The 27,213-nt window shown below is 32.6% G+C and overlaps 4 protein-coding genes across 4 annotated transcripts; all 4 read left to right on the top strand.

Moving 5' to 3' along the window:
• The first annotated feature begins 4,205 nt into the window (after nt 1-4,205).
• Nucleotides 4,206-8,590, top strand: TRIADDRAFT_35383 (expressed hypothetical protein). Its single transcript, XM_002108985.1, has 12 exons — nt 4,206-4,344; nt 4,580-4,684; nt 4,915-4,982; nt 5,463-5,621; nt 6,013-6,151; nt 6,263-6,315; nt 6,664-6,746; nt 6,928-6,997; nt 7,166-7,294; nt 7,417-7,500; nt 7,641-7,739; nt 7,828-8,590. The coding sequence occupies exons 1-12, from the start codon at nt 4,218-4,220 to the stop codon at nt 7,954-7,956; spliced, it is 1,245 nt and encodes a 414-aa protein (XP_002109021.1). The 5' UTR covers nt 4,206-4,217; the 3' UTR covers nt 7,957-8,590.
• Nucleotides 8,591-9,704: 1,114 nt separating this feature from the next.
• Nucleotides 9,705-11,800, top strand: TRIADDRAFT_52623 (uncharacterized protein; the record flags this gene model as incomplete). The annotated part of the gene is made up of 3 exons (XM_002108984.1): nt 9,705-10,377; nt 10,636-10,854; nt 11,019-11,800. The coding sequence occupies 3 exons, from the start codon at nt 9,705-9,707 to the stop codon at nt 11,798-11,800; spliced, it is 1,674 nt and encodes a 557-aa protein (XP_002109020.1).
• Nucleotides 11,801-12,880: 1,080 nt separating this feature from the next.
• TRIADDRAFT_49804 (uncharacterized protein) lies at nt 12,881-16,506 on the top strand (the record flags this gene model as incomplete). Its single annotated transcript, XM_002108983.1, has 10 exons — nt 12,881-12,905; nt 13,626-13,762; nt 14,311-14,352; nt 14,512-14,588; nt 14,785-14,911; nt 15,103-15,338; nt 15,620-15,668; nt 15,755-15,851; nt 16,197-16,255; nt 16,339-16,506. The coding sequence occupies 10 exons, from the start codon at nt 12,881-12,883 to the stop codon at nt 16,504-16,506; spliced, it is 1,017 nt and encodes a 338-aa protein (XP_002109019.1).
• A 4,963-nt stretch (nt 16,507-21,469) lies between these two features.
• Nucleotides 21,470-25,527, top strand: TRIADDRAFT_52621 (uncharacterized protein; the record flags this gene model as incomplete). The annotated part of the gene is made up of 8 exons (XM_002108982.1): nt 21,470-21,558; nt 21,886-21,935; nt 22,673-23,395; nt 23,505-23,746; nt 24,550-24,714; nt 24,991-25,221; nt 25,321-25,380; nt 25,477-25,527. 8 exons carry the CDS (start codon nt 21,470-21,472, stop codon nt 25,525-25,527), a joined length of 1,611 nt encoding a protein of 536 aa, XP_002109018.1.
• Nucleotides 25,528-27,213: the final 1,686 nt, after the last annotated feature.

The following is a 27,213-nucleotide window of genomic DNA, read 5'->3' as shown; positions in this document are numbered from 1 at the left end:
TTCCTAATTTAATATCATTATCTATCAGTCTCCAACATCATCGAAGTACCCAATGGCATCCGTTAATATGCAGTACAGTATGCAGTATTTATATGACATATATATATATCGATACAGTAATATTATGACAGTTATAATGTGTATAAATTAAACCGTAGTCATTAACTGATTGATGGCCCAAGCCTACTGCTATTGTCAGTCATCGCAGATGCCTGCCGATTGATGATTACATAGTACTGTACAATGTATATACAGCTCGTGCTAAGAAGTTTCGAGAACAATACAATATGGGGTGTGGGGTAGATCCCAGTGTCAAGGTTTCTGATGTGGGGTAGGGCTTAACAGTGAGCTGCTCTGATACAATGCTGTACAATATTTACACTACAGTATACTAAATATATCATTATTCGTGACAGTAGAGAGCTAAGAGCTAGATGAAATAGCACTCGTAGCAGCCAAACTATGACAGAAGCTCCTTGATGGACGATGAAGTGTGTGTATATGTCATATATATATAATACTTATTACAACGACATAGACACGTAAATACTATTCTATACTATTTCGTTGCTAATTTGAAGCAAATACAAATATACTGTACAATAGTACTGTATGTAGTTGGACCGTGACATATACATCCTGAAAAAAAAAAAAATTAATTAATTAATAATAAATATAATGTACACTGTACTGTTAGTAATATAATATAATGAGAGCATAAGCGGGCGGGACTACGTATCAAGGTTATTTTTGATAATACGTTATAAAAGTTATTATAAAGCGACAAATGGAGGTCACATGGCGAGGCCGGGGGCCTTGTCCGAATCGAGGAACCAATAATCGCCTGATTTACCGCTACCAATCAGTGCGCGCTTTTTCACGCGTAGATCATACTGTGAGCTCCATCTTGAAGTCCTTGTGTTTTGTAATCACAAAGGATAGATTGATTCAATCATTTCCAATTAAGCAAATGCCCTTTGATTTTGACTTCCAGACAGTAATGTGCTGCTCTACCCTGTACAGTAGACGACGTATCGTGCTTGGACGCCATTAAAACTTGAAAAATGGATAATCTCTGGCTTGACTAAGTAGCGTTGATATTTGTATCTCTAGTACCGTACATAAATCCCTAAATGAAAACTCGGATTACTCATGCAATCCGTATTGCACCATTAAAATAAATTAAACAGGACATCACTTGATGTTTTTTTGACGTGCGTGAGGTCACCTATTTCTGATTTCAGGTAACACGCCACATAGACACTTATTACAGTAACTCGGCATGCGGCATGCTGCGTCATACTGCATCTAAATAAATTTGATTTGATTTCGCAATACTGTACACTACTGTACAGTGTACAGTACTGTACAGTGTACAGTAGTTGAACTCGCTGGTCTACAGTACACTGTATTGTACTGTACAGTATTTACAGCGCAGTACTGTAGCAGTTATTACTGCAGTAGTGTGTACTGTACTGTACTGTACTGTACATGTAAGGTACCGTATGGTAAAGATTACCTACCGTATGTACAGTACAGTACAATTGTACAGTAGAGAACAAAAGTGTGGGAGGATTTTCTAATACAGTACTGTACTGTACAGTATTTTCCATACAGTACCAGCAAACCGACTTTGTGCATGTACAGTACAGTACTGTACAACGAAGTCACCGAGTCAAAGCTTTGATTATCATTATTCATGTTAACTTTGCAATTGGTGAATGAGTCAGGTTGCTGTTGGTTGATAACATGGTTGATATTAATATATATACTGTATATGTTAATATAATAACAAAAATTAAACGATAGATCAAAAGAGTAACCGTACTGTCAAAAGTATCAAAGTGGCAATTTGTTTACAAATGTGCTGTACAGTGTACAGTACAATATCGCAAAGTCTGATGAATGTCTGAAAAGTACTGTACAGTACTTGTTGGAGGCTTAGAGTCTTTAGCTGTACAGTACTGTACTGTTCTGCATTATTGCATTAAATTGCATCATGAGATTCATGACTGATTGTACTGTACAGTGTACAGTACTGTACAATTACACATACTGTACTGTACTGTACTGTACACCGTCGCTATGCAAAAGTTCAGTACTGTATTTAACGTCCTAAAAAAGCTCTATATAGATTAGTCTGACTGTACGTGTAAAGCTTGCAGATTGAATTGTATTTCACAACACTTTCTTCGCAGCGTTCCCTTTGAACTCACTTTGATTGATTTTATTAAAGTATCTGAAGCTTCTTGGAGTTATCTTGTAACTACAAGGTGCCGTACTGCTTTTGATCAATTTAATCGATCATCCTTGGTCTACCTTCAAGTGCATCAAGAGAGGAATTTGGATTAGTCCGCATCATTCATTTAGGAGCCTAGCTGATTGCGGTAAGCTGCTTCTGCAATACAGTACAGTACAGTAAATTCAGTAATGATTCATCATAGATTTATTGCTGGTTTGCTAATAACTACGGAAATATCGCTCTACATTACTACTGCCAACCTGAAAACAATTTAAAAGCACACACTATGCTACTGTACTATTGCTTCTTGCTCTACAGTAGAGTAGACTAGTCTCCGTAGTGTTGTTTTCAATATTCGATTCATATACAGTAGTCTACTAACAGCTACTACTATAACTTAGTATACTACTGTACTGTACCAGGTAGTACACTAGTACTGTACAGTACACTGCATATCGTATGCTAATTGAGATTCTCTTTTAGCTCTGAGCTCTGACCTAGAAACTGTTTTATCAACAACTCAACTATACAGAACAGTATTTCCTATACTAGTATATAGGTTAACTGTGGATTTTATCGTGTACAGTGCAATTTAATTGTCAGTTTCTTGAAGAGATCCTAGGGCTAAGATTACAAAACACAGTAGATATTCTTTCAGTAACCTTGGTTTACAAACGCATTCACGGTTACAGTTCATTCATGTGCATATACAGGTATTTAACTGTAACAAGTTACTGGTTGTTTACAGCATTTTTACAGCGCTACTCAGTGGGCCAAGTTCTTGAAAATAGAAGCCGTAAGAAAGTAAACTATGCGGTAAATTCGGATCGAAGTTACTTAAAAATATTCAAATATTGAATCCGAAACCGTCTCTAATATTGATTATAAATGTTCCTTTGATTTCACTGTATCATCGATAGATGTGCCATTTAGTACAGTATGGTACTTGTTCCCTTAAATTAATTAGTCGAATCGCACATTCACGATGCAGTACAGTATATGCTTTATATGCGGTATATTAGTGAGCAGTTTTGTATTAGTTCTACACTATGCTAACACAGGAGTTAGTATTTATATTAAATTACTGTACGAGTATAGTTATGTTCAATATTGGTGTAAGTTACAGTTTTCTTATCGCGTAATGTGCTTTACTATTTATTACAACACTGCAGAATTATTGCTAGGAAATAATTCTAATTTCTCAATTTCATTCTATTAACCAACTGGATACTGTTCATGTAACCCATGCATTTAATCGCAACACACTGCATTTGACAAACTAGTGATACCGTCATGACTTATGTATAATGTACATCTAGCGAACTTGTAAATCATTCTACTACAATGAAATGTAGGAATGATGTCTCCATATGTTAGCTACCTACTACAATTTCTTTCCAAAGTCATTCATAGCACAGATGTTGCAGTATGATCGCTCACCTTAATGTTAATAGTACTGTACTGTTTTCCGTAGACAACACATACTCCGCCCCGCCCCCACTTAGCGCCAAACGGTCATCAACGTGTTTGACCGAAGTAATAGAAGTAAACAATCATGCTGTACAGTATACTATGCCGTTCTGGAGACCACCCTATATATAGATTTTAGAATCAATGATAGATTAAAAATAGAACACGTAAAGGTCCACACTGTAATTTGCTTCTTAATACGTACACAGTAAAGTATATTTTGATGGTCCTATGCATGGTAAGTTTGCCATCTCTATCAGTAAAAACTATAACGGAAAATCATAGGCAATTTCGTCTGTAGGAGTAACTGAACCAACCCTAGGAGAATTACACACAATATTTATTTTTTTATTGATACGATCTTGACACCTTGTTAGTCCTTTTACAACCTACAAAAAGTACCTTGGTGTGAAAATTTTGAGTTAACGTAATCCTTTTTATCTTTACTCTAAAATGGTGCGTCTTTGTTGCAGATAACGAAAAAAGAAGATAACGAAAAAAGAAGATGTCGAAAAACTGGGAAGTCAAGTCTTCATTCTTAGCACGCAACACTTTCAATCCTATTCGAAAATATGTCGAAAGTCTTCCAGCGAAACCGAACCAAGCCAAAACTTTGATACCGTTAAACATTGGTACATTTTTCATTTAATTCATGCTTACCTTGAAAATGCGTTGTTATTTTGATACGTAGTCAATTTGTCATCGTGTACAGTATATGTTAGAAGTGGAATAAAATACGACTGCTGTACACCTAGCTCGTACGTACCGTACCGTATTCGTCTTATTTTGAGAGAAGAAATAATTTTTATGTATCGCTCCAGTCTTTGCGAATTAATTAATATGATTTAATTTTGTATTATTTCATAGGGGATCCCACTATTTTTGGTAATTTGCAGCCCCCAGAATCTGCTATAAACGCAGTAACCAAAGCCACTTTGACATGCGCTAACAATGGTTACAGCCCATCTATTGGTAAGTTGAGAATTATAACGTATACATTGAGAATAGTTAGGCATTCTGTGCTACTTTACAGCGTTGGGGGAACTTAGTAACTCAAGACAATTTTATAGATATAATCTCTTTGCGAAAATTGAGAGTTGACAAAACAGTTTTTGTGCGATTGGTATGTTTTACGTTATCAAGTATCGGAGTTTTAAATATTAGCGTTGATGATAACTTCTTTCGTATTCCTTATGTTAAAGGATATAAAAAAACGCGTGATGCCCTGGCAAAATTTTACTCCAGGTCTGGAATGGAATTCACTGGCAATGTAAGTATAGACAGTTATATTTTGACTGTAATCGGTAGCCACATCCATAATTCGATAAAATAATCTGTAGTTAGCGAAAGCGGTAGTCTGCTGACATATTAAAATAATGTTTTATACTTCAAATCCTAACAATTTTCACAAAAATATCCTTAATAACGCCATTTCAAAAAGTCGACTTTCATAGTTATATTGTACTGTAATTCTGCGTTAAAATATTGGATTGTGTAGATATGTATACTGTACGTACAGTACTATATTCATGTATTGTCTGTCTGCTCTAGCTGTGATAATGTTGTAATTGTCGTTTTTGAAATTTAACAAGACTTTCCCGTAGTGGCAATAGAGTAAAGTTAAGCTTTTATAGTCATATTTTAATTATTATGCAATACAGTGTGTATATACTTTGACATAATGCATAATTAATTGCGTCTGAACTGATATTAACTTAAATAAATGAATATTATGAATTTTTGTAAATAGGACGTTATCTTGACTAGTGGGTGCTCTGGTGCTATCGAAATAGCGCTAACCGGTTTGGTCAATGCTGGTGATAACATTCTTTCACCTATGCCCGGTTTCGCGTTGTACTCTACACTTCTAAAAGGATTGCACATAGATGTGAAGCTTTATAAATTGATGGTAGGTGACCATAGGCTTTTCTATCTATAGCCGCAGTCACATAATCGAAAGAGTTTATATTGTTGCCATAAGCAATACCGACGCAAATAGACTACAATACTTAATAGTAAAGACCGACACAGGTTACATACGTACCGGGCAACTGTGCAATACAGTACGTAGCCCAAATGTAATTTAGTTACTGTATTGTGATACTATAAATTATTAAACTACGAACTTGATTTGATCTACTAAACAACATAATAACATCATAAGTTTTTGTAGCTAAATGAAAGAATTGATCCAAAATATTGACTTTTACTGAACAATTTGAATGGTGGCCTTTTCCAGTCCTAGATAAAATTCGTTGATATGATTATTGTTTTTCTATTATTGTAATTCTTGGCTTCAGCCTGAACGAGATTGGGAAGTTGATATACAACATATGATTTCACTCATCGATGACCGAACACGCGCTATAGTAATTATTAATCCTTCAAATCCTTGTGGGTCTGTATTCTCGAGGGACCATCTGCAGGAAATATTACAAGGTATATTGAGTATAGCGTAATGCTATAATTTAGATATTCAGTAGTATAAGATCGCTTTACGAAATAGAGTAAGGCATTTAACACGATTCTTTTTCTTGTATACTTGGTTAGTTGCCGAACAATTTAAAATTCCTATTGTTGCCGATGAGGTTTATCGAGACATGGTTAGAATACAAATCATGCAACTGTACACAATCTAGCTGATTAGAATCTAAGTTACTATCCAATTAGTGTTAAATATAATATAATGAAATAATGTTTCGTATCTATAGATGCAGTATTAGTATTACGAAAGTGTATGCGCAATTGTCATCGAATCTGCCAATGATTATTCTGAATACTAAATTAAAATCAGAAATGTATTTTAAGCATTATTTTCTATTTAGATGTAAATATAGTCCTTTAATTTAATTAATGAATGATTATTGAGAACAAATTAAAATTACTTTTTGCTATTATTTAGCAGCTATAGAATACATCAACTAAAATTGGCTTCGAAATTTTAATCTCAGGTATTCTCTGATGCTGCGTTCTATCCGATTGCATCTCTAACAAGTACCGTGCCAATATTATCATGCGGGGGAATTGCCAAAAGGTAGATATTTAGCAAGAGCTAAAAGCTGGAGGTTTTAACATTGCAAACTGTAACGTCGTATCCAGAATGATGTTTTTTTGCGAGTCCTTGCATGTTATCTTGTAACTGGATCTCTATAACGGGCAAAGCCTGTTCTTTGTGTATTAAATATAAGGTTTAATTATTTTATTTCTATAATTAGATTTGTCGTACCTGGATGGCGCTTCGGTTGGATATTTATTCATGACAGGAATGAAATTTTTTCTAAAGAGGTTTGGCAGACGTAGAAAACATTATTATATTATTTGCTTACATAGGCCTGGTGCTAGTGTTAAAGTTATAGCTATTGTTAACAGTAAGATATAAGAAATGTACCTTATATACACCTGATAATTTGTGGATCGTCAGCTTATTGCTAATTAATCTCTTTAAAATTTTAGATTCGTGCTGCTCTGCATAGCTTATCGCAAAGAATTTTAGGACCAAATACTCTTATCCAAGCAGCGATCCCTGAAATGTTGAAAGAAACTCCACAAGAGTTTTACACTAGTGTCATGAAAGTAATTGAGGTATCCTGCCGTTCTTTGGTTATTGTCTTTACATTGTTAAATACGATTTTCTGGCGGTTATTATGCTTAACCTAGTAGTTGATGTGTAATTAGAATAATTTACTTAAATTAATTATTAATAGGGAAATGCGCATCTTGCGTACAATTCATTGAAAAATATCGATGGATTGAACCCAATAATGCCTAAAGGCTCTATGTATATGATGGTACGATATCTGAAGTAGACGCTAATATAAATTCAGTCTTTAACCTACAGATTAACTCTTAAAAGTGTACCCTATAGCTTCTTGATTTACATAAAGTATATATCACATCCTTTCTAATCAAAATTCATTCAATTACATAGATCGGAATAGATATTGAACGGTTTACTGGCTTTGAAAGTGATCTAGAGTTTACTCATAAGCTTTATGAAGATGAGTCCGTATCATGTATACCTGGAAGGGTAAGATGATAGCGTAATTGTGATTAAAATTTTGCTGTTATTATTCAGGCCGTACTGAGATTAACTAACTTTGTGTATACGCTTCCAGTGTTTCTCATATGAAGGCTTTTTCCGAATTGTTCTTACCGTACCCGAAGATATGCTTAAAGTTGCCTGTTGTCGTATTGCCGACTTTTGTAATGCGCATAGATATATTGCTAATGGTAAATGCCATTAACATGTCTGGCCTAACAGTAATACTCCAGCAAGACCCAGTATCTATTAGTGAGTTAGCTTCCGGCAAAACCTTGTGTAGGCCCTAATACATTCTTTATGACGGCTTTCACCACTATATCGCTCAATTATCTTCATAATTTTGGGCCCATAGTAATTGTATGAGATTTTATTTTCAGTAGAACAAGCGTTATTGTGAACTTAAATGCCTTTCATGCAATTATGTGGTGATATAAATGCTGAAGACTATGCGGAAAACTTATTGCTTTAAGATGTGTAACCTTAGGTAACATCGTTCCTTTATGGAGTTCAAGTCTTTAAGATAACTCTTAATTTACACTGATTCTTAGAAGAAATCTTAATATAATTATAATTACTACGACTTATAAAGTAAACATCCGACGTGGAGAAAATGCAAATCCGGTGCAGCTCACAATTCATAACTACAGTTATCTGATAATATCCGAGGGACTGACAAAGATTAATTGTATATTTCTTGCCAATTATAAATTATCGCATTGCTTTTTAACAAAATGCAATCATCTGTACGTTATCCTAAGAATCTAAATATGTAATTTGTAATATATTCTGTGCTTTATTTATAACATTTATAGATAAAGAATAAAATAAAATAAAATGGTCAATATGAAGTATGTAAGCTTCAGCGTGGTTAGTTATTAGAATCGTTTCTATGAAGTAAAGGATATTGAATTTTGGTTGGGCATCACAATTTTACGCGATTCTGCGAATACCCTAAGTACTGTACCATACTCTACAGTAAACTCGTACAGCCCTCAATATCGCGTTCTGCATACTGTACATGCACTCAATTAGTTCAGTATCTTCATGTATTTACTACGAAACCCCATTTAAACCCGACTCGAGGGCGGGATTCGGGTTAAAAATTTCTATAGTGATACAGTGTTTGTATAGCAATTGCACTCATTTTGGGCTAGAAAAATCAACCATTTGATCGGGTTCGGGTTGCCTTTTCACTCTATTGCACAACACTACAGTACACTGTACGGTAATTAGCCATCAGTGCCACTAATAGCGTCAAGCCATACTAAACGCACCCTACTGTATAGACCAGTATTACGACGTGAGTTGTAAAATGCTTGGAGCGACCGAGTATGTAAAAGCGACTAATAGTTTATATTAGAAACTTGAAAGAAATAGGATTATTCAATACTGCGATAGAAAGTAATCAAAATATCAAGAGCCAATTGCTCAATGTTGTACTGATCTGTCTGTATGGAATTGGAGCCAAATTGAAAGTCCATTTCTTCACAATTTAAAGATACAATTTATGGCAACACTATAGCTGAGTATCTTTCAACCATTTTAGAGGGCTCGCCACGCCCTGTAATGGTAGTCTTACAAAAAGTACGTACTGTCACATACGATTTATCTGGTTACCGTAGCAACCAGTAAACTTGTCTATAAATATAATATGGGCTGAAAATACACCGGCAGAGCAAATAGTTCTAATATAAAATTATAGTTGATACAGTATGCGTAAATCGATGGAATTTCGAACAGTACAGTCTCAATTGAAGCCATAGTGAGTAACGATACGCATTAAACTTACAAGCATATAATCGGCTTATTAATGGAATGTATAACATCATAAACGTTATCTACAGAAGTGGTCAGGCGATAATCATACGCATATTTTCTGGTTAACTTACACATCGTCAGCAAAGAAGTTCTTCATTAAATGCGGGTAATAAAATTATTAGCAATAACATCATGAAGTTCGATAACAAGACTAGCAATGCGAACATAAAAATCGATTCAGCATTGGTACAGCGTAAGGAAGTAGTAAATTTATATCGCAGAGCATCAAAATATTTAAAAAAAGATAACATTGAAAAAGCGATCGAAATATTTGAAGAAGCAATAGATAAGGCAGATAATCTAGAGGTTACTTACATTAAATTAAAATATCAATGCTTACTTTTAGCTGGAATTTGTTATGCGAGGCAAGGTCGACATAAGGAGGCATTAAAACGCTTTAAGGAAGCCATACCAGAAGAAAAGGCTACGGAAGATGAGCTGACCTTCGAAATTTACTATAATATTGGCTTAAGCAAACTTTCCCTAAATTTATTTTCAGAAGCAATAATGTATTTTGATCTAGCACTTTGCGGATATAGAGAAATAAAAAAGCTCGATATGCAGGCGATTGTTTTATCGAAACTTGGATATTGCTGGACAAAGTCTGATAATTTTAATCAGGCTTTAACTTGTTATAAGAATTCTCGTGATATTTTTAGACGAATAGATGATCCATCGAATGAAACTCTTATATTGGCCGAAATGGCATCTCTATTAGGTAATTCAGGCCAACTAAAGAAATGTCTTGCAATTTTGAATGATATTCGAACTCGTTGTCAAAAAATACAAGAAGAAGATATTTTATGTAAGTTTAACAGCTGGTAGCACGATAATGCGTTTTGTTTAAGATATGCAGTTAGATAAACTGAATGCTTTAAGCCATACAATAAACATATAATCCCTACATATCCTTTTACGCTAGCCATCAAGTATCAACTAGTATATTATCGAAAATTACCGCACTGATATTATAAATACAGTAACATCGATGGAAATCTGTCAAATGCGATTTTAGTCATGCCATCACACTCTTAAATTTACCTTTTTTTATAAACAAAAATAGGTCAAATCTATTACAATGCGGGTCTGATTTATAACCAAATATCAATGTTTAACGACGCCATCGACTGTTTTGAACTAGCAATAGAACACCTCATAGTTAATAAAAAGGAAGAAAAGTTCCTTGGCGCATCTATTTATCAAGGGCTTGGTGCAGTACTTAATCAAATGGGCAAATACTCAGAAGCGATAGCTTATCATCATAAAGCTATAAATTTATTCGGTAAAGTATTTATAAATTGTTACTGATCTAAATAAAGTTATTATCGGCTAATGTTGTAAACGGTATTTTTGTTTTCGTATCGTACTTTTATCAATAACAAGACTATCTTAGTTGTCTTAACAAATCTTCAATTGAGTTGATTGTACATCTTGCTAACTTTTTAGATGATCTTAAGGACAAGTCGTCTCAATCTAAGGCATTCTGCAACATTGCTTATGCATATGGCATGTTGGATAAAACAGAACTAAGCTCTCAGTATTATGCTAAAGCATGTCACGCTGCTACTAACGCTCATGATAACATCAGTGAGATGGAAGCTAATGAAGGGCTTGGGGATATTGCTCATCGCCAAGGAAAATTCGAAGAGGCCTTACTTCATTATAAATTAGCAATGAAAATGTTAACGATATGTAAAAGATGGAATAATGATACCTTTGAAAGGATAACAAATAAGTTAACGGATTCTATTGAACGAAAAGTTGCATGGAAAATTTACAAAGACAACGTGGCCAACATGAAACTTGACGAAAGTAAAGTAATGTCCGAATTGTCCATTCCAAGTCAAAGCCAGTCACCAGCAACTCTCGATCATACGTACCAAACTTTACGCCACTTTCAAATGACGAAAGCTTCATCATCTAGTGAAGCACACATGAATAATCCTGACAATGAAAGCAATGCAAAGGTGGCTAACCTAGATATGTCAGGATCGTATTTACAACCGAGAGAGATTCATCATCACATAGCAAGAGTTGAGAGAATGAATTTGGCTATGGGTACACAATATCAAAATTTAAAACCGGAAAAAATTGCAGTGGATCAAAGCAAACATACCGATTCACAAGAGAGGCTACTTAGAAATAATACTGTTAATGATGATAAATCGCGCAAATCATTGATGAAATCGAGAAATATCAATCATTCTCGTAGTTGTGTTATTTTATGATCTTGTTTTTAGTCGACTCAACGAAAGAGTTACAAGAGATGCATAATTTATTTTGAAGAAGAATATGACAAACGTTATATAATTACGAACATTAAATTCAGATTATTTCCCGAAAATCAATGCTATGATCACATGTTCGCTACTGTACTTTGATTCACGCTATTTCATATTTTCCTAGAGTCAGTATATTAATAAGTATGCATATAGCTGATTATAAAATTTATCTACATAATGATTTTTAAAAACTATTTCTGTTCAACCGATATTATACGTTTTTGCTTAATGGCTAACATAATACAGCTTAAACTTCAGATTCTATCATATCTGGATGTCGGCTTTAATAATCTAAATCTTAGCTGCTATAAATAATGACTGATGAAAAGAATTATATTTATGGATTTATTTCTGAAATTTTACATATATTAAGCTATCAAAATCATTTTATTATAAAAGAATTACGAAATCACTTAACGCATTTAACTACTCAAAACTCATATAATAACTATTTAACTCATATTTTTAGCAAGTTAAAACGACTAATTATATATAATAAATCATAAAAGTATAAATCAACATTCAATATCAAAGTTGAAAGACTACCCTTGTATATCATTCCGTGTACGTATTTGCAATCTTGTTATTGTATTACACTAGCACCCTAAATCAGAAAAATTCATTGTGAATATAATTAAGTAAATATAAAGTTATAATACGAGTGCTTTAAGTTTTAGCAGTGATAGTAATGACAGTTCCTGCACTACAGTTTAACAGTATTATCTATAAATCCGGACTTAGAAAAGTAAATATAGTTCTCACGATATTAATTTGATTATACCGTCACTTTTCCGCATGTCAAAGGTGTACCAAATCGATTCAAATGAGTGCTATAATAACACTAATAACTGTCATAACAAATCGTAAGAATAGAAATCTAGCCATTGGGCATTATTGGCTATAGAAATACCACCAATTACGATAATAATATCGTTGTTGCAATGATGCAATTTTAATGCTCGTATATCTAGAAGTATAGAATATTTTACTATCACAGCTATTTATGAATGAGAATAGAAGTTAAACATGTTTGTTATCCAATCAAAAATCTGTAAGAAAAAGATAGATACGTTGGATTCTAACTTGCTTCAACGAAATATAAAATCTGATTGTAATATGCTAAACGTCCATATTGCCCGTTTACAGACAATATGATTGCGTCTTCATACAGCATACCGGTACATTTATGTAAGATTCTGTTTAAGCCGATGGCGTGACTTAACTGTATCACTAAAACTAGCCACATATAATTATGCTACATTTATTAATTAAAGTAATATACATACACAAAAGGTTCTGCTAGAGCATTCAAATACGAAGTAAAAATAAAAATTTAAGAAACTATTTAGTAGCAGTGTGCATTTCCATAGTGTGATATATTTAAATGAATTCCGTATAAACAATGATTAAGTAAATTGTGGCAATATGCTAATAATTAATTAGAACAGATGGTGTTCGAAAACATTAATTCTTTGTCATAGTCGATAATTTCATAGACCTGCTATTATATGAAAATATTAAAACTGATTCCACCCAAGTTAAGGAATGAAAATGGCTGCGAATGGTGATAAAGAGAAAAGCTTAACCGAATTAGAGAAAGAAGTTGAGAGCTTAAAGAAAAAATTACGGAAGCGTCGTGAAAAAAATTGTGATGCTACATGTAACCAGATTGAATGATTAAAATTTTCGATCGTAGAATTTTATAAGTGTTGCATGGTCATAAAATGAAGTTAAATTGTTAATATTATCTTTATTTTTATCAAATCGGCAGTACGAGATTCTTCCGCTACAATATTACACTTTGATCAATTATCATATAAAATCAGAAGAAGCTTGAAAGGCCACCAAGGTAAAATATTACGCTTAGACTGGACAAAGAATGGCCAGAAACTTATAAGCTCTTCACAGGTGAAATAGACACAAAATTCGCAGTAATCTTTTTAATATTCGAGGTAATTAGTTTATATGATTTAAATAGCAATCTTACAGGTGTCATTGAAGAATACATACATACAGCAGACAGCATTATAAACTTTTATTCCTTTATCTGTAGCTTATGCCAATATCTTTAAAGACATATTTAAAAATGACTGAGTTTTTCACTCATGCAAATTAGTCATGGATATGACAGCCTCTATTTTATCATAGAACATGGGGCAATCTACAATTTTTGTAACAAGTTTAGTTTCCTATATTTTTACAAACATTTATGATCTCGAACGTGCTGGAACTGTATAATGTTATATTTCCTAATCAATACACTATAACAGATATGATGATAACGTCCTCAATAATTTATTTTCATAATTATCATGGAATATTTCTCAGTATTTTTATACTTTGCCTGATAGATGTAGGAACAGTTACTTTTAGTTGTTATTATATTTCATTTATGAAATTGACCTATATATAAAACTGAGAGTGCTTTTAATACGTCATTTGTATTGATATCATAGGATGGCGAAGTAATAATGTGGGATGCATTTTCATCACAAAAAGTACGTAAGTCTTATTCTATTATTGTATATGCAATCCAAAATGTATTTTACTTCAAACGTATACCTGCACCGCGGATTGTTACCCTATATTATTGCCTTGTAGTAACCTTGATGGAAAGTGACTATCGTATTGATTAAAAGTATAAATTAACATTCAAGGACATCGTTATTCCTCAAAGTACTCCTTGGACGATGGCGTGTAGTATTGACTCCGTAGGTTCCTATATCGCTTGCGGGTAATATAATGCGTTATTTTATTTCGTAAGATTAAGTAAACATAACTACCGGTAGTTTTTAACTCAGTATGAATGCAAATGTTCACGAGTGTGGCAATACATGTCATTAATCATTACCATTATAGTTTGAATCTGTCATAATCACGATAAAAATATTGTATTGAAGTGATATTAAATTTATTCCAATCTATCACAGTGGGGTGGACAATAAATGCTCTATCTACGATATACAAGATCTTGAAGATATAGCTAGTACGAAACGAACTATAGCAACACATACAAGCTATATTTCCGATTGTAAATTTATCTATTCCGATTGTCAGGTATGTTACTCATGTGTAAGAAATCGATCTGTATATCTTATCACGTCTTGAGCTACAGAAATTGCGTGCTCTCCATCAATCTTTGCGTTAATTTTTTTCAGTAGTACGTTTGTGATGGAGTGTTAGAATAACTAGTTGTAAATTGAAAATGTTAGCTATCTAATTCTATCTATTGTTGAATGATTCCTCAGCTATTAACAGCATCAGGAGATACTACTTGTGCCTTATGGGATGTGGAAACATCTCAAATGATTTACACCTTCCATGGTCATAAAGCAGATGTTCTTAGTCTTGATTTATGTCCAACATTTCCAGCAAACTTAATAGCTTCCGGATCATGCGATAATATTGTTAAAATTTGGGATTTAAGACAAGGTCAATGCACTCATTCCTTTGAAGATCATAAAGCCAGCGTTAACTGTGTCAAGTAAGGCTAAAGGATACATTTCAGTATTATGATGTCATGATTAGATCAATCCGAGCCATACATATTACAGATGGCATATGTATGCTTAAATATTCTGAATGTCTATAGTAGTATCATAAAGTTGCATTTATTTAGATTTATAGAATAGGTTTAATAGGGCTCTCACATTGCAGAGTTGCATATCAATTTTGATTTACTTCCTATGCCTACCTAGTAGACAATAGATCGTAGTATGAACAATTATCAGGTCATAACTTAATCTCTAATCTCTTTAATCATAGATTTTTTCCTACTGGAGATGTAATCGGATCTGCTTCTGATGATGGCACTGTAAGTTTATTGGTTTTATAAAATAAATAATGTTGTGAAAAGTGAATATGGTACTAAAATAATTATCATTTGCGGTATTGCGTAAGTGTCGTCTATTCGATTTACGAGCTATGCAAGGAATAAGCATCTACAAAAGAGATTCGATTATCTTTGGTGTATCTAGTCTCGATTTTACTAAAAGCGGTAAGAAGTATGCGCTATAGATAGTCTATCATAGTGAAAAACAGACTGTATATGGTAGATTCAATTGCTTCATAATAATTTATGCTGCTTGAGATTTTACTAACAAAAATAGCTCCAACATACTCACTTTGAGGTAGTGATCGTCTACTACGGTTTTAAGTGATAGCAATGATTACCTAAATTTTAATATTATAGATTTAACATTACGCATTCAATCATGATCTGTGGTAGTTGAGTTGATCTTAGAAATCATTATTACAAATAATATTTACAAGCGATTCGGAAATGGCGAAGTAATGAATAATTAAGAGCTAACTTATTGATTTTTACATGCGTCTTGGATAGGCCGATTGTTGCTTGCTGGATATTATGATTTTAATATACATGCTTGGGATACGCTAAAGGTAAGATGCGAGTATATCATATTATTACTAAATGTAGTTTCAATTTGATAGTAATTATTAATATTTTTATATTTTTTCATTAGATGGAAAGAGTTTCTACCCTTTATGGGCATGAAAGTCGCGTAAGTTGTCTTAAAATGTCTCCAGATGGCTTCGGCTTAGCTAGTGGAAGTTGGGATCAGACAGTAAAAGTAAGTTTAAAGATTTTTGTACTTGATTTAAAAGGTTTTGCCATAATTTACATTTTCTAGCGGATATTAAATATTATTACCATGTAAATTAATATTTCAATAGGTTTGGGCATAGAAAAGATGAATTATAACATAGATGTTATCGGTAATATATATTATATGAATTTAATGTATAAAATATATAGTACTTCGTAAAGTAATAGCATGCTATTGCTAGCTAAAAGCACAATGATTACACCAAGGCATCGTTATTTGGCTTAAATTTAAGCGTCGCTAATGGTGGTTCAATTGATATTAAAAATGATTGACATATATTAATTCAAGCTATAAATTAAAAATTATGCTAGCATCACTTCTCACCTATTTGAGTTTTATTAACAAATACTTCGAATCTAACTAAAATCATTTGATATTGTGACGGCCAGTTTTATATGTAAATCTTATAAAGGCTTACTACGAAAGCTTATTTTGCTCTACGTGGCATTTACGGTGAGTTCTTCATTCAGTATTTGAATGAGCTCTCAAAAATGACTCCTTCAGATTTATTCTTCAGCTTTGAATGATGTCCTCTTCACTAATACAATTCTTGGACTACCATAGACTCTGATTTCTTTTCTCGAAGTTATACGTGTGTAGCTAATCAAAACCTTGTATTATAACAAGATATCAAATCTCGTTATATAACTACTATTTTCTATTTAGCAGTCTAATTATTGAAATTATAGTAATGGAGGTGTACGCAAATAAATGACGATATGAGCCAACATGCTTATCGATCTAAGGTTAGCCGTGTACACATCTGTAAATCGGTGCTGATAATTTATTAGCCTCAGCTCTTAATGACTGTAAATAGTTCAGGGCTAGTCTTTCTTAGTATGTTGTCTGTTACGCAATTAGTAATTCATAAAAGTTACATGGATGAAATATAATACCGTATAAAGTTGTAATTACTGACAAGATTGTCAGGTATATGCATCTTTAAATGCAAGTAATTTTAAACAGTTCAGACTTGGTGTTCCTCTAATGTACTGATTATAAAGTTAATAGTCATTAATTACCACTAATTTATAATCGTAATACTGATATTTCATGTAAAATTACCTGCAATATCCTTAGATAGCTTTATAATCTTTTACACGCTTCGATAGCAATTATCAGTAATTTGTACAATATAATAAGCGATACAGTACTTTATCGGTATGTATGTGCTAAAAATAGCTAGTTTGGTACTTTACGCGAAAGAACTATCGCATTTACTACATTTGTTTTCCTATTGTTTGTTGAGCGTTTTAAATAGGCATTAATACATTGCAATATATAATGTCAAAATCAAACTCTGAGGTAACGATTTGTCTAAAAGGCATTAGCTCTCATATTTCCTTATGATTGCATGCTGTAGTGGGGCTCGGAGACGAAATGGGTCGCTGAATCATTGCATGAAATGTTATTTTCATACAATACAGGATTATACTCTGTATGCCTACTACATAATTTGACGTCTGATTAAAATATATATAACACATCAGCTCAGTATTCGTTCTCATCTATTACGCAAGTTATTCAATTATGTTTGGTCAAATGATTCGCTAAGCTGCCGTATTCTAATTATGAGGAGAGCAATGCGATTACTAAAATTTAAGAGTTAATTTTATATGACTATATTTCAAAATCACTCTAACGTTCTAAAGAACAATTCATTGATTAAAGCTCAAAGCTAACTCAATCCTAATAGCTTTTATAAGTAAGACTGAATTTAATAACCATTAGCTTTGAAAGATAGGTGCACTCATATGTACATTGTACAGTATAACTTCAACAGCATGAGATGTAATCAGAATAAATAATCAATAATACAGCAACAAAGAAGGCTTGTCAAGTTTTGTTTAGCCGGGGTACTATCTTAGCTTTCATTTGTTAACATGAGTTCTATAGATTATGACATGTATAGGTGATTGTGCATATAGATTACTTTTCTCAAATTTATTCTGATCAATGTATAATTTTATTACTTCTAGTACTTTATATAATCATTGCATTCAGACATTTATAATCGACTTTATATCGGAACTGGAGCACTTTTGATGTACTGTTCGATAAATGAGCTTTGAATTCGATATACAGTAATACTTCATCCACTAGCGCATACGATTATACTCTTTGCATTGTTGCTAATAATATCGTCAAAGAGCTTTACATAGAGATTTGATCATTTCGTAATATACGGTACGATTTACTAGTAAATCTTAAATTTAATTCAAAAAATGTATTTAAAATACATCTATTACAGTATTGTACTCTATAGATCGTGGCCTACTACTTATAGAAATTTTTATTTTGACGTTATATTATGCTTTCCTGAATAACGGCTGTGTTGTTACCAAATCAGCATTATTCAACATGTATTCAATCCTATTACACTACAATATTCACGCTCAAATTTTCAAGATGTATAGCTAAATTACATTAATTTCTATATAGTAGAGTATTAGTACGCTAAAGATATACTGCATTATATAAATTTCTTTTCAATGCAATTTCGGAGGCGAAAGTTAATTCAGGATCGATTTTCCTTGATTATGAATTGGCGCTAAAGTCAAACTATATAACACTTATTCAATACTATTATACCGGCGGCATTTCCATGACGATCGACTTCTAGATATAGAGTATACCGTACTAAAATCGAATATACAGGCACCTCTACAATTCTATCAACTATATTGATTTGATTTGACGATCGACTTTACTAGACATATAGTTTCTTGAATGCCCTGAAATAGAATCTTCTTTCACTAACAACAGAGACGAAGTATTTCTACAATACTATTATTTATCTCCAAGCTATCAATAGCAGTATAGTGTTCATATAAGGAACTTTACAATTTATCTAGAGAGATTATTTTTACATGATATTCATTCATATAGTGAGTCATTATCCTAGTCAAATGACATTCAATTCAGCCTATACGTCAAAATAAGCGGAGACAATTCCACGGTGGGTATCCTGTATTTCATGGTAACTATACAAAAGTATGCTATATTATTTGTTATGCAAATAGCATCAAAATTGTTGGAGATTCTATTCATTAACACCAAAGAATAGAAACTGATGAAAAAGATTACAGTTGTAGAGACAACTGACATAAAAAGAAGCAGATAATAATAACTAGAACAACAGCATTAAAACAATACTAGAATAATATTTTTTCCCGTCCGCATATACATTTTATAGGGTGAACTTGAAAAAGAGATGTTGTATAACTAACAATAATCTTCAATCTGTATTATCATATCGGTCTCATCATCATCACCCTAATATCAATAGTTATTATTGTATATCGTTCAATCTAAGCACTTCTTTATACAGGATACGGGTAAAAATTTGAGTTGTCCTTTCTATTTGCTCTTTCCTACTTAAGAACGATTAATATCGCTATAACTACTACTTATACAGGTTTTTGATGAAGAAAATATAGGCTCATTGGTCAATCTTAACCTTAAAGCTGTTCTATTTCTATAAGCTATCGATATATATTGAAAACATTCGGCTCTTTTAACTGATATTGAACGGTAAGATCATTATTATTTATTATATTACTTGAGAGATTATCGGACACTTTATAAGGTACTATTACTAGGAGTAACTAAGGAACAACAATATTTATCATGACCGCTATAAAATTAGTTACAGAAACGAAAATTTGTCTCTAAAAATAAATATCTCTTCGGATTTTGCACCACATAGTCGTTCAGTAGTTGCTAGTATCTTCAATAAAGCTCTTTTGCTTGTTATACGATCATCGCCACTACTAACAAATCATTCAATAAAACATGAAATGATCTCTTAAAATCGACCCATTTATGGAGTTATATAGTAGTTACTAGTATTTTAGATCACATTATTTGCTAGGTATACGGCTATTAGCGTGGATATACTGCTAAATCGTTTAGTAAAAGATAAAACTAGCTCTTAAATGGATCCTTTCCAATTTTACTACATAGAGTTATACAGTAGTTATTAATATTTTCAATCAGGCTATTTGCATAGCCACTAGTGTAAATACTGTATACTGTTAAATGATCCTTGAAAGATGGGATTATCTCTAAAATGGATCCCTTTCTAATTTTATTACGTAAAACCATATAAAGCTATACAGTATTTATTAGTACCTTGAACGAGGCCATTTACGAGTTATGCGGCCAATAGTGCTTATATACTCTTAAATTGTTCAATAAAAGATGAATTTATCCCTAAGAACGATTTCTTTTTAGGTTTAACCTCATCTAGTTATACGTCCTTTAGGTACAAGTAACTTCAATCAGGCCGTGTACATGTTATACAATCATTAGTGCGAATACGCTATTAAAACATCCAATAGAACAAGTAAATATCTCTTAAAATGGTTTCTCTAAGATTTTACATCGTCTAATCAAAGTTACTAGCATCTTCAATCAGATTTTATACAAGTAATACAGGCCTTAGTGCGAATACACTAGTAAATCATCTCATAAGACATGACATAATCTTTAAAATCGGTAGCAGATTCCATTCCAGGTTTTACGTTACGAAGATTCAGCAGTGTTCACTAGCATCTTTAATCAGGGTATTTACATGTTATACATTTAATAGCAGGAATTGACTATTAAAGCATCCAATGAAAATTAAAATTATCTCTAAAGAGGATTCCTTTACAGATTCTATATCATATAGTCATATCGTAGTTACCTGGTACTAGTAAAGTAAATTCAATCGGATTCTTTAAGTTTTCTACAGCCATTCGTGTTAAGATACCATTAAATCAACCATTAAATCTTTCACTTTCAACTAAAACATTCTGTTATATAACAACAACAATGATAAACGTGCTAACTATATAGGAATAATTTCTTACCAGATATTAACAGGTTAATAATCAAGAAAATAATATCATCATTTCTAGATATTTGGGCTTGGTCTATAGCCTTTCGATATTAATTTTAATGAAGTAATATTTTTACTGTCCAAATAGTAACTGAACTGATCATGAATAGCCTAGAATGGAAGGAATTAGGTATCACATCCTATAACGATATAACTGCAACACAAATGCAAGATATTTACCAACGAATTCGGTTAGATGGGCTTAATCTTCGTCAAACTCAAGCAGCTATTCGCACTATTACTTGCGAAGATACATGTAGTCAATTATCCTTCTTCGATGTTTTACACGAGATGGATAGGCGTTACTACCTACGACGAGATCTAGTTTGGGAGTTTACTTTGTTAGACAATTGGAAAATGGGCTTAATCGAGATATCAGAAGCACAATTCTTAATGAAAGCTGTCCATAAAGATTATTTTAATGACAGGCAGTGGAAAAAATTTTTAACCAATCGTCCAGTGCCAGAAGCTATGATTGCATTTGAAGAAATCGAAGTTGATTTGTGCAATATACCTAGTCTAGAGCAATTAGAACAAGATATTGAAGAAGAAATACAAGAAAATTTAGGTAAATTATGAACTGATGAAAGTGATTTTCGTATAATTTTCCTCGTTACTATGAACTTTACGAGCGTTTACTAAATTGTTTCTATCTACAAAAATAAGCTAAACACTATAGTCGTCATTCTTTGTAAGAAAGCAGCTGTTTAGCTTTAGTCAGACTAAACGAAGTATATTTATGATGTAAATGTTACACGAGTGCTAAGGTAGTAAGTTAGTAATGGTACTCTATTCACCATGCTTGAATCATTATTTTGTTGATTCTTCGATACTCGGGTGATAAAAGGGTGCCGTAGCCCTAGTTTTAAGAATCTCATTTTTCATTAATTCGGTAGTATCAAGTTATTAGTTAAATAAATGACACTTGAAATGATCGTAATGCTCGAGCTATATGGCAGTAAGCTAAAAATGCATTCTCTAGACACTGTTCCGAGATTCTGTTTATTAATTCTGTGAGAGTGAGTTAAGTAAAAGGAAATTCGAGTTACTCTTAGCTAGCTCATCTTATTGGAACTAAAGTGATTGTTATACATTGCTTCTTTTCTTTCATTTCTTTCTCATTTGATATATTGATGCCATTAGAATGTTACTATCTTAAATTGATACTCCAAATGTAATCGAAATTTTCTCGTTAGTACAACTAAATCAGGATTAAGCTAATCAAAAGAGCTATTAGTGACTAAAGAACACAAAATCTATCATTAATTTATCGTCTCAAACGAATTGATTGTATCATTTATCCAGAAAAGGAAAGTGTGTTAGAGTTAGAATTAAAGCAAATTGAATCTGATGAAAACGCTGAGAGAGAGAAAAATCAACCTAGTAATGGCACTAAGGAAGCAGTTAATGATAAAAAAAGCAATTCAGAGAGTGAAAACATGGTTAGGGAACTAGAATCTATAATTAAGGAAGAAGAACTTAAAAGAAAAGAGGCACAAGAGGCACAAGAGGTAGCAAGAATCGCTGAAGCAAAGAAGAAAGCAGAAGAAGAGGCCGACAGAATTGTTGAAGAGCAAAGGAAAGAAAGAGAAGAAGCGGAAAGAATTGCTGAAGAGCAACGGAAAGAAAGAGAAGAAGCAGAAAGAATTGCTGAAGAGCAACGGAAAGAAAGAGAAGAAGCAGAAAGGATTGCTGAAGAGCAACGGAAAGAAAGAGAAGAAATAGAAAGAATTGCTGAAAAGCAAAAGAAAGAAAGAGAAGAAGCAGAAAGAATTGCTGAGGAACAAAGAAAGCAAGAAGAAGCTGCAAGTATTGCTGATGAAAAGAGGAAAGCAGAAGAAGAAGCGGCCCAGAAGCAACTTGAAGAGGAAATGTATAATGCTGAAGAGCAACAGAAAAATGAATCCCTAAATAGCATGGAAACACTAGATACTGAGGAAATGAACAAGTTAGCCGAGATAGCAGCAAATGCAGAAGCAGATGCCAAAAGAGAAGCTGAAATTGCTGCCGAAGCTGCACTAAAAGCCGGTAATGATGTTTAAGATCAGTTATCATATTTGAAGAAAATTGAGAATTTGCATCATAAATTGATTCCTTAACTTACTAAAATTGAAATTTACTTTCATTTTGTATACAGATAGCGAAGATGCTAAAAAAGCAGCTTTGGAGGCTGAAAGAATTGCTCTAGAGAAAGCTAGGAAAATAGCTGAAGAAAGATTAACGAGTCAACTCAAGTCTGCCATGAAATCGAATGATATCGACCGATTGAGAACTACTTTAAAAGAATTTAAAAAGGCGAAGATTGAAAATAGCTCCGAATTGATACAAAAAGCTGAGTCTACGTTAAAAATGTGGCTGCTTCGTAACGAGCTAAATTTGGTAAGTAGACTAGGAAACTAGCTACTACATATTTTATATAATTAGTTTAAGGTATCATAACCAGATTATTTATTTTATTTAACTGAACTACTGTTACTATAGCATTAAATTGCCAAAAGTGTCTAATCTTACGATGTTAGTTTGAGAAAAGCCTATCTAATTCCAATAATTGATGTGTATATGTCACAAACCAACTTCGTGACAAGGATAACGTAAAACAAATCTCTAAATCTCTATAGTCTCCGGGATTCAGTATCCCTACTCACAAGAATTTAGACGCCTTTGATTCTACGTTAAAACAACTATACAATTGAGAACTGCTTTATTCAACTATCAGACGGGTTTATATACCCTTCTACAGCAGCTAACATTCACAAGTCATCTTATAAAAATACTTGAGTGAGAACATCTACTAACTAGTTTTTCACAGTCGGACTACAATATGTCCATTCACAGAATCATTTCAGCACACATTACAGCACAGCAATAAATTTACTGTAACACATTTATAATTAGAGTAATTCCTATTGTAAGTAACTAGTTGTAATATAATATCACTATATTATATTAACCAAATTTAGATATCTATTTCTTCACGGTAGTTCGCACCGTGACAGTATGTTACTAGATTCATTCCAGTAACAAAACTAATATAAAGCTTCACGATATTAACCGGAACAAAACTTTTAGCATTTACTATAGTTCATTCTTTCTAGTATCAAATTTAAGATGCTCTAATGCTTCACATTGTATTACAATAACAGTAAAAGTGATATTTTATCATATCCTCGTATTATTAACAGGCGGTACATGAAAGGCAGATCCCTAAATTGGAGACGGCGATTGAAAAGTATAAGAAATCAACCTTTACTGCCGACTTGCAAACTGAATATAATCAAGCCAATGATTTGTTAGGAAGATTAAAAAGATTGGATAAGATGAGACATGAAATTTTGAGTTTAAAACAGGTAAAGTATTACTGTCAAGCAATCCGATAAAAAATAGTTAAAATAAAGAGTTCCGTCATGACTATATCATTCCGTGTATAACCCAGTGACACGAGTACTTTAAATCCAAAGGCACTAACTAATATATGTTAATAGAATCACTCCCCATCAACTATACGGTGTAGTGAGATAATATTGCCATGACTAATGCACTTGAAATTGCACGTAATTTCGATTGCGTTTAGTTAATACACGAATATGATATGAAAGAACTGTTCTATCTCTCTTCTGCAATAGAGTACCGTTGCTGAAATTCGTAGTTATCAAAAACCGCATGTCGATATCCATAATATCATGATTGCTACCTATATCCTACTTGGTTACAAAGAGAAACGGTTGCAAGATTGGAAAAATTTGCAAGCGTTAATCGGTAAAACTGGAAAAGAAGGCCTCAAAAGGCAAACAACTACAATTGATCCCGTTACCATCTCTGAACAAAATGCTGATCGAGGATATCAGTTATTAAAGGTATGGTATTGCAGCACATGGCAGTACTGTAGTTCCTTGAAATTATACGAGTATGTTCTTGAGTATTGTTTTAAAAATATTTAATGGTATTGCCCTTAGCCTCTAGATATTGAGAAAGTTCGCGACTTAAGCTCCGGAGCTGCGACATTTTACGTTTGGGTAAGTTTAAGAATCAACTTTCTATTACAGAGGTAGAAATTATCCTTTAGCTTTCATTTGTTTTCTTATTTGTATATCTTTCATCTATTACAACAGAGTATGAATATGATCGAAGAAGTCAATAGTATCCATAGTGCGGGAAAATAGGACACCAGTAATAATAAAAATTTATATAACGAAATATGATACTTTTAATAGCTTACTAACATAGTTTTTACTAGAGTATTGAGAAGTTTTATATTGCTACAATAGTCCCTGATAGCATTTCATGAGGACTGAATTTCAATAATTTCTACCCCGTATACTCTTGATATTTACCAAAAGATCTTTCTATCTTTAACTTATGATAGAATTTCCATGATAATATCAGCAATTTAATATTAAGTATCATCAGTAAACCGATTTTTCTATGTAGAGTTACTAAGCCACGTTTAAAAGTAAACGAAATTAATGAAAAACGGTAGATTACTGACGATAAACTTTATGACATATGGTTCTATAACTTACAGCAGAACTATCGGTTAAATTGGAAAGCTCAATCAGATTTGAGTTTAAATAGATCGTATACTTGTTGACCAGCGACATGTCCCACTCACTATTAGTATTCATCGATTATCTTTAATTATGATAACAAATTACAATTTGATTCACTAATATTGGCTTGATTAGCAATTGAATCCGTTTATATAGACATTTTAGTATTGCAATCAGTAACAGACATAGCATGGACAGTATTATCAATATTCATCATCTAATTTCAGTTATTCTATACACGAAATCTGTTGTATAAATTATTCCCACAATATTGTAATATCTATTTATTTTTTTACCGCCTTATTTGTATTACCTATGAAATCGAATCAATTATTGGTATAAAGCCAATGCCGCACTAAGCCGATTACCATCATTCCGATTTATTTATCATATCAATAAATTCATATTAAATTTAGTGTACTTGATCGTGATGAAGAAATTGAAAGTACGTTTCAAGCTAACCTAAATATTGCAGCCTTAATCAGATTCATGCATGATGGTGTAGTATAATATCAGAATAGGATATACTCGCATGAAGATTAAATCTGTATAGCTAAATATTGCATGCACGATAATAGTCCTAAGTAGCAAAAAAATTTAATAGACAATGACGAGGGATCGTAAATACCATAAATAGCTAAACCCAATAATTCATACTTATGGTGATTTATTAATTGCTTCATGAATGCTATGAATTAAAATTGTTCGCATAAACCTCTGGGTTGCTATTTCAGAGGTTAAATAGCAAAAAGGTGTTTATTGATTTGATTATTATATTCGCGTAAAATAGAAACATTATGAGTAGATCATAGTTTTCCGGTAGTGAATCAATAATTTTACCGAATCTTACAAATAATAATAAAATCAATTTATGTTGCCTTTTAAAGATGCCGTATCTGAAATGAAATAATCGCATTTTATCAAAATATTTATATACGTATATCTTTCATAGTTATGCAAGTGACAAAGTATTGTATTCTTCTGTCACCATCGCTTCCGAAACTACCCTTCTAGAATGGCTCATTGAATGATTCGCTCTCACAGAACATAGAAATCGTAAACCTTTTTTCTACTATTAATTTTTTTCATTATTAAAGTACTTTATATACGATCTTGAAAACAAAATAGCATAAACAGGTTAGGAGGAAGCATTCAATCATAGGGTAATAACTCATCTTAAATTGTTTCAAACTTAACATTAGTTTAAGCTAGTCAAAAACTGTTATTTACTTAAACTGTATAAAAAATCGTAGGGAATCAGAAGGAAAGCTTCTATCATGAACTTATCAGCCAACTTTG

This window comes from Trichoplax adhaerens, genomic scaffold (assembly GCF_000150275.1).
Source record: "Trichoplax adhaerens TRIADscaffold_1 genomic scaffold, whole genome shotgun sequence".
Lineage (NCBI taxonomy): Eukaryota > Metazoa > Placozoa > Uniplacotomia > Trichoplacea > Trichoplacidae > Trichoplax > Trichoplax adhaerens.
This window is presented reverse-complemented; position numbering and strand designations above follow the sequence as displayed.